The 8,690-nt window shown below is 41.0% G+C and overlaps 1 protein-coding gene across 2 annotated transcripts in view; it reads right to left on the bottom strand.

The window, feature by feature from the left end:
- The window catches only part of LOC111343971 (uncharacterized), a 44,775-nt gene that overhangs the window by 10,012 nt on the left and 26,073 nt on the right, over positions 1 to 8,690 (bottom strand). For both annotated transcript variants that reach the window (XM_088755403.1, XM_022951175.2), the window contains exons 28-35: positions 7,686 to 7,850; positions 7,174 to 7,335; positions 6,425 to 6,595; positions 5,542 to 5,742; positions 4,856 to 5,077; positions 3,807 to 4,109; positions 3,027 to 3,263; positions 644 to 811 (exon numbers count right to left, since the gene is read on the bottom strand). In XM_088755403.1, the coding sequence (XP_088611529.1) occupies positions 644 to 811; positions 3,027 to 3,263; positions 3,807 to 4,109; positions 4,856 to 5,077; positions 5,542 to 5,742; positions 6,425 to 6,595; positions 7,174 to 7,335; positions 7,686 to 7,850 (1,629 nt within the window). The remainder of the gene's footprint in view (positions 1 to 643; positions 812 to 3,026; positions 3,264 to 3,806; positions 4,110 to 4,855; positions 5,078 to 5,541; positions 5,743 to 6,424; positions 6,596 to 7,173; positions 7,336 to 7,685; positions 7,851 to 8,690) is intronic.

Here is an 8,690-nt window from a genome sequence, read left to right as displayed (position 1 = left end):
CTCCGCTCAAAATTTATTCACGAACCAGCGAGGGGTCAGGGAAACCAGATGAAAAGACTGAAGTGAACATGCAATGGATTGGTATTCCTTTCATTCTTTTACTTCTATATAATCCGCAGATCAATACGTGATTCATTTCGACCAATGATAGCGGATTCTATTACGGGACGAAAGAACTGACTATAATTTGTAATTACCTCCCACGATGTTGCTTCATACCTGGGAGGCACTGGGCTCGACATCAGAATTTGAACCTGTGACCAAGGCCTTCATCGTTAGCGCTGAAGGACGCGCGTTTCTCCGCCCGAAAGGAGATTCGAGACGAGTCAAGGAGAGGCTTGCTTGGGGTCTGGCACTAATTATCAGAGCTAAACTCTCGCCAAATCGTATTGCACAAGGCCTCAAACTTACTTATTCGCGGGCGCACTTATGACTATGATGAGTCACTCGCAGACGAACAATTTTTTCGGGCTGCTTTATCACCAATTTCTTTGATAGAAGTTTCCGTGCGAGGATCATTTCATTATTTGTACATCTTTCGGAAACATACGATTTATTCCATTCATTTGGAATTACCGGGACAAACTCAGGCGCATTATGTGACCTGTGCTCACAATCAGGGACAATGCAAAACATCACTTACATCCACAGAAGTCGTAACAATCTTTTTCGGTGTCAAATCTGTTTGTATTTCCTTCACATCCACCAAATATGAATTCCTCACACCGTCGGGAGGTGGAATTGAAGAAGAATCGTTTCATGGCAGCGAAGCAGCGACCCGTCTCTACTGGTAAACTGCAAATCTGAGCAGCTGTGAGAGAAATGGAAACGATATTTCGATTGAAATGTTTGAATTGTCTGCGTTGGCTAGCTCCTCAACTAACTACTCAAATGAAGGTATTCAACAGACTTCTAATGTTCATGTATAAACGGTTCTATTACAAGGTTTGCATGTCTGACCATTTAAATGAAAGCTAAGTGGCAATATCCTGCAATTTATTGTGCTCCTCAAGGTGGTTCCCACCTTGTCAATGGTATTGGTGACACAGAAGGCATTACTGACTCTTCTTTTGTGACTCATTCAAGTGTTCGGAATATCACAGAGAATATGATAGGCCATCAAGACTTCCAGTTTCGGAATCTGGAGATACTTGAGGTGGAGACCGCACTGGAAAGTATTAACCCCAGAAAGAGTACTGGTTGGGATGGTGTCCCCCCCAAAGCATTTAAGCTGGGTGCTAGAGAACTATCAGGGCCTCTGACAGCATTATACAATTCATGTATAACATTGGGTGAGTGGCCTGCGGTGTGGAAGAAAGGAGAGTGGACACCAGTATTTAAGAAAGAGGACCCCCATGAGAAAAAGAACTATAGGCCCATAACTGTACAAGTTACTATAAATAAGATTTTTGAACAGTTACTTAGTAAACAGCTTAATTATAGTTTCAATGATAAATTATGTGATAAACTGACAGCCTACAGGAAAAATCATAGCTGCGAAACAGCTCTACTGGCTATGACAGAGAATTGGAAGATATCTTTAGATGAACATAAAGTGGTAGGTGTTCTTTCTACGGACATGAGTAAAGCCTTTGATTCCCTCTACTATCCACTCACACTTGCTAAATTAAAGGCTTATGGTATTCGGGGGAACAGTCTAAAATTGTTGGACTCCTACTTCACTGATCGGTACAATAGGGTGAAGTTGGGATCCACAGTGAGTGAGTGGGAGAGGGGGTCAAGGGGATGTCCACAGGGCTCCGCATTTGGACCATTGATATGGAACATGTTCCAAAATGATCTGACATACAGTGTAAATTCTAATTCTAATATCAATATGTATGCAGACGACCACCAGTTCCATGCTGCAGGCAGTAATGTTACTGAGGTGCATGATAAGTTAATAGCAAGTGCCGAATTAGCCTCCAGATGGTATAGATCGAATTTCTTAAAAGGGAACTATGACAAGTATCAGACAATGACACTTGGGAATAAAAATAATGATATGGATAGTATTATAATTGATGACAATGAAGTTAAATCTACCAAGTGTTTAAAACTTCTTGGGGTATATATAGACAATAGGCTTCAATTTGATGAACACATTGCTAACATTTGTAAGAGGAGTAGCCAGCGTGTTGGAGTCCTGATGAGGCTCAGGAATATGATACCAACAGACACCAAGCTGAAGTTGTTTAAGGCAGCCATTCTTCCGTATTTAACATACAGCCATCTTGTCTGGCATTTTTGTAGGGCGAGTGATACTAGAAAATTGGAACGTATTCAAGAAAGGGCACTTAGGGCAGTTTACTGTGATAAGGGGAGTAGTTATGATAAATTATTAGACATGGCTAACCTAAGTACACTGCAGAACAGAAGACTACAGGATATAGCCATTCTTATGTATAAGGTAAAGAACAATTTATCTCCTAATTACATATGTAGCCTTTTTCAAATTCCACAACTTAGGTACACACTGCGTAATAATGATTTTGGTATACCTAGATTTAATACTGTCACTTTTGGAAAACATTCGCTTGGATATATGGGACCCAAAATATGGGCAATTGTACCAAGAAATGTAAGAGAACTGACATCCATATCATCTTTTAAATGTAACATGCGTAGAATAGACCTTGTTTCTAAATTGACTGATAGTAAATGTGAAAACTGCCTTTTATGTGAGACTTAGGTTAGATTTTAAATTGTACATATATATTGTTTTATTTTTAAATTTCTCAAATTTTTAGGTAGTATTTAGTGTCCCCAGTTAGTGGTTGTATAACTGCTATTTTAGATTTGACACATAAATAAAGGTTGTTGTTGTTGTTGTTGTTGTTCTGTGGGGACAAATCGACTCACAGCCCCTGGGTCTCTGAGGATGGCCTAAATTACGCCTGCTCTAGAGTCTATTTTGAACTTGGAATCCCTTATTTCTACGACAAGAGCCTTCAAGGCCCCAAATATTCTTCTAAGAGCATACCTTTGCGGGTTAACTTCGATTGATATTTAACAGCAGATCTCACCTTTACATTCTCCATTTCCGATGTACGTAAGTTGCCCAGGCGGCATTCCACCAGCTTCAAGAAGACAAGCATTCACCTCCAGCTGACACATGTTGTCATAGGTCCGCCCATCTGATGCACACACTGGATCAATGTGGTGGAGGGGGCATGTCTGTCGGCACTGACAAGTGGGCTTTCCCTTGACAACTTTACACACTGTGGCGGGGAAGCTACATAGTGTAACTTCACAAGGGTTCTCTGGGGATGCGGAAAAAGAGGTTCCTTGATTAAGTAACAAAGTAATTGACAGTGGTATGGGTTTGAATCTTTAAGTGTGACCTTACAAAAGGTTTTAGATTCACAAATAGTTTTATTTTAACTAAAACAATCACTCATATTTTGACACATAACGAGAGTAATTCTGCATTGTTTTGAACAATGACGTGATAATCGCTCCGACTCTCAATCACTGCAAACATCTGAATTTGTTCTCACACTGCAGTAAAATCTTTGAAAACTTCAAATACTGAAAACCAGCGTCCAAAATTCTAGGTGCGTTGTAACTTTGCTGTCAATTTGGTATTATTTTTAATATACCGGAAAAAGCTAGGAAACAAAAAGACAAACGACGAACTATTGAACGCACGAGAAAAAGGTAAAATCGGTTGAAAAGTTCCATAAATATCTAAACCAGTGGAAAACCAAATTTAGCCGCAGCAACTGGAGCTAAAAAAAATAAAACGAACGAAGAAAGCAAATTAGCAAACAAATGAAGGAACGACCAAGCAAAAACTAGATTACCATCTCGTGGCTTCTCAAACGAAGACGTACACTTCGTGCTACAGCCATCAAAGCAACATTTGAGGTCGCCGCTACAGTCCCAATCTGTAGTACACTCTGGAGATCCACGGATCAGGGGGCACGGCTTGGGATAAGTTTTAGGGCAACGCCCTGGTTTGGCCGGTGCATAACATCTCCTGGTACAGTCTCCTCGCAAGCAACATTTCTCCCCGTCTGCGCATTCGGAATCTTTGGAGCAGCCTGGTATGGGGTCACTACAAAGGGGTGTTGGATTCAAAACGGGACAGCTGTCTTCGGGTGTGTCTTGGTAAGAAAGTAAAAGGAAATAATATGAAGCAGCTGATGGAAAAGTCAAACTTTTTTTTAACAGCATTCACGAGCTGGAACACAAGCTTGTTTCTGCATCTTGATTTATTTTACCTACGATCTCCGGGACAGTTGCTTAGACTGTTTGTTTGAAGTAAACAAATGTTCCCACACCTAGCCATACGCTCTCATTGCACTAACGCTAAGATCACTGAACGTGTCAAATGAAAGCATTTCTGGCAACAATAAAGGCAGACAGCTACAGCAACAAGAAAATTTAACACCTGGGTGCTCATACAGTCGGCAAAGCCGTCCGGTTATGCAATGCCACTTTGCTAGCATGTCATATGCTCAATTTTCTTACATCCAGCTTTAAAAACTCTTAAGGACGAACTTTGAGGCGGCATATTTCGGGAAATATTTAATCAATCCAAAAAAAATTTTTTTGGAGATTAATCCTGATAACGCAAAGAATCGAAATGTATATAAACCTCTGAGGGTGAATAGGAACTTTAATCTTTACGGTGGCTAATTTACATCATCGATCCAGTTGACAGAACCAAATCATCCTGTTATTATACTCCCCCCCCCCCCCATCCACGCAGCACCACAGTATTTTAGAAATTTACCCCGTTACGAACGATCGCCCGTCCTCTCGATTTTCCACTGTTTCACGTCTTATTACTTTAGTTTCACTTCACCATTACCACAGCACCATTTTAACAAATCAGCAAGACACTTACCTTGTCTGCATTTTCCTGGATGCTTCATAACTACACTACTGGCGTCCTTACATACTGAGTACATCAACATACACTCGGTACTGTATGTTTTACCATCTGTCCCGCACACCGGGGCGTACTCTCGTGTACATACTCTGTCACATGTGCATTCGTTTTGACCAGTCTCCTGGTTTCTCACACACTTTCCAAATGGATGACAGGGTGGTACACAAAGTAAATCATCTGGAAAATAAATACAATAATTATCTTCTTCAGTCGATGAGAATAGTGTATTTTTTTCTGTAAGCTATGTAGATCTAACCCTATCCCAGAAAGCGGTTGAAATTCTTACTTCTGGTGTGCAAAGTCTTTTAAAGTTATAATCCATACACTACTACAGCAGTATTAAAAAATTTAAGAAAAATTTTGCTGCGTTCGAACTATTTTGTGTGTGCGTCCATGTTTGGACGGAAAATTAGCGCATCACACATCATTGTAGCGTCCTTCACAGCCGTTGCTTGGACTTGTAACTCCACAACACTCGTTCTCGTGGAAGCCAAGACTGTTGTGTGACAAGGAGAACGCACGGACAACACCAAACATGGACTGCGAAAAAGACAAGCATCAGTGCAGCACATTTAAAATACATATCAATGCTACAACAAGCCCACAAGTGGCAGAGGCAGGACTAAGTCCAACTCTCCTACCCTTTCGGCTGCCGCATTCCCCACGATGCTTGACAGTGACCTTTGTTCCCTGTTCACACACCATACTCTTCAAAACACATTCAGTGCTGTACGTTTTCCCGTCTGTGCCACACACGGGCGCATATTCACGTGTACACAGTCTTAGGCACGTGCATTTGTTCTTCACGCAGAAACCATAGGGATGACATGGGGGTTGACAAGCTGAAATCGCGACAAAGGTAGTTAGTCTGGGACGTGGAGGGACGGTCTTCCAAGAAAAAGCGAGGAAAATGATAAAAGAAAAAACAAATTTCACAGTCGTAATTCTCTACGCTTTTTAGCTCTGAAGATCTGGTTATAATTCTTCCCCTCTAGCTGTCATGAATATGAATCAGTCTAGAGAATCTAGTGTTGTATCAACATAACAAGATAAGTTTCCATCATCTTATTACTGGATAGCGTACTAATATTCAAGAAGAAGTTTCAAGTGAATTGGGATCACGATCGCAGAAGAGAAAAACATTTCATTTTTCTTCACGGCCATCTTGATAACAAGGCGCAATTTAATTCGTGCTAAAATTCCCTTTAACACATTCCACGTAGCAATCAGCTACAATTGCAGACATTTTGTTTCCTCTGCGTTTACTTGGTGATTCGTGCACCTCAGTTAATAAAACCAAACCATCTTGTTATACTCCCCCACCGAAGCAACACCACAGTTTCTTTCGAAACTAACCCCCTTCATTTATTTGTCTTAAAAGAAAAGAGTTGAGTTAACAATCTGATGTTTGCTTTCTTAGGCAAGTGCGACAGTATCCTTGTCGAAACGTCAGCAAACACAAAAAACCAGGCTCTGTGATAAGGTATCTCTTTATTTCTAATGCCCTTTGTTGTTTGTACTCACTTTCATGGCCACTTTCCGAGAGAGGAGGCAAGGTCTTGACACATTTCTTTGTACAGTTCCGCTGGAGACAGCATCTCTCACCCAATGCACAACCATCGTCGGACTCACAACCTGGTGTTGATCCGCATGTCGGTATAGGGTTTGGTACTGGACACGTGCCTGGTCGTGTACCTGAGAAAAAAAATTATTCAAACCCAAGCATGGAGATGTATTCTTTTAAGTATCCGCAATGATTCCCTAAGGCTTACAAAGGGAAAAAAAGAGTGACATCAAGTCGGATAGACAGACAAACGTTGACCTGTGGGTTGATTTTAATGTGAGGTTTGAGATATAGGTCAGACCCAGAGAGGCGGTTTAAGGGGAAATTAACAAAATTGCCACGTGTAGGAATATTGAAATAGGTCTGAGTTATTATGATATGTTTGGGGCTCTTTCAATATTCACACCGATCGACTGTTTTTGGACAGGAAAAAGAACCGTAAAAATGCCGCGTTCTCTTAAACAAAATCACCAGGCCCTGGCAGTAAAAGAGACTCCAGAACTAAAATGGATCGTAAAAGAAAAAAAAAAAAAAAAAAATTACGAAATTAAATCAAAGACTACATGAACTAAAAAATGACCGGGAATAAAAGATTCCCTTTTCGTAATGCTTCTGGTAGTAAGAGAGTTGAGCCGTCAAAGCTTAGGTCGGCTGTGTGATCAATTGAAAAATGCCGAAATCCAGGATTCTTTAATGCAATAAAACTCACCATCAGCCCTAGCAGGAGTGACGCACTTGTGGTAACAGTCGTTGTCCAGACAGCAGACCTGTCCCGTGGGACACTTTGCTCCTCCTGTGAAGCAGTTGGGTGGGGCATCTGGAGGCAGTCCACAGGACGGGGACGGATTAAGCAGTGGACACTGTAATAACACTGCAAGAAGATTCCATATTATAAGATACTTTTGCAAGCTTGGGAATATAAACGATGACAAAGCGGAGTCAGATTTATAACTAAGCATTGAAGCAGAACCACACAAACAGAAAATTCAGTACTTAAAAGGTTCATTCTGCTACAGTAACGCATGTGCACACAAAAAAAAAAAAACCGACCACGACACTAACGGATATGAACGTAGACACAACAGCTGCTAATTCGCCCTTTTTTCATTGGATAGGACTAAGCTTAAGTATGCGCGTGAAAAAGGTTTCTAACAAAAACAAAGACATCACTTAAACCCGAACAAGACGATCAGAGATATAGCTTGTTCATAATTCACTCACACGGTGGCGGAGGCGGAGGTATCTCAACCCTAACACATTTCTGTGTGCATCCCTTCTGCAGACAACATCTAGTGCCCAGAGGACATACTTTGTCTGACTGGCAACCGGTTACTTTCGCACATAGAGGTGTTGGGTTAATTACAGGACACTCTCCAGGTCGTGTCCCTAGAACAGAGAAAACAAAACTAGGCTCAGTTCCGAAGTAAGTAGCATAATGTAAATAAGAAAAACTTCTGTATTAACAAACAAAGGAGCTCTAATTCCAGTTTTTTCTGGTTTACGATGCATTGCGTGTAGCTAACGCTAAGCCACAGGAGACACTAGGGCAATTTCCCGAGTTTCTTAGCGCGCATTTCCAATTTATTGTCGTCCCAATAATCGTCGAAGGGTAGCCGGTAACATTGCGCATGTTCGGTGAAACAACAGAACACAAAGAAGAGGGTGTTAAATAAAGAAAGACGTTATTCAGTGGCTGTAAGCGCGAGGCAAAGGTAGAACAGCTCAAACAACACACAAGGGTTTCTAAATAAGTTTGCCAAGTTTTGCAAAAACTCAATCACAATCTCTGTATCACATTAATAACAAAGTACTTATAAGCTTCAAACCGATGAAAGACGGCACATATTAAAAATTGTAAACTAGTCTTTCTGAAGAGAAGACGAAATCGTGTTCCCTTATCTTTGCCCAATAGTTGAAAAAGAGGCTCAAGAAGCAAGAACATAGATTTTAAGGCTGTTTTATCCCTTTAATCTCAAATAGCGATTGACATCTAATTTCTCTTCACAGCACCACCACTGAACCACACATACAGGTCACGAGAGTGACGCAATGATAACAAACTGGAGGAGCTCTTGATTGTTCAACAAACTCTCCCTCTCAGCACCTCGAGAAATACAAAGAGGGACTGTATGGAGTATATGCGTACTGATGGTAGGGTGTAGAAGGTCAAGGACTCAATTTAATTTTACCCCAGGCTTCTGACGAACAGTCTTTGTAAAGTAAACC

This window comes from Stylophora pistillata, chromosome 3 (genome assembly GCF_964205215.1).
Source record: "Stylophora pistillata chromosome 3, jaStyPist1.2, whole genome shotgun sequence".
Classification (NCBI taxonomy): domain Eukaryota; kingdom Metazoa; phylum Cnidaria; class Anthozoa; order Scleractinia; family Pocilloporidae; genus Stylophora; species Stylophora pistillata.
This window is presented reverse-complemented; position numbering and strand designations above follow the sequence as displayed.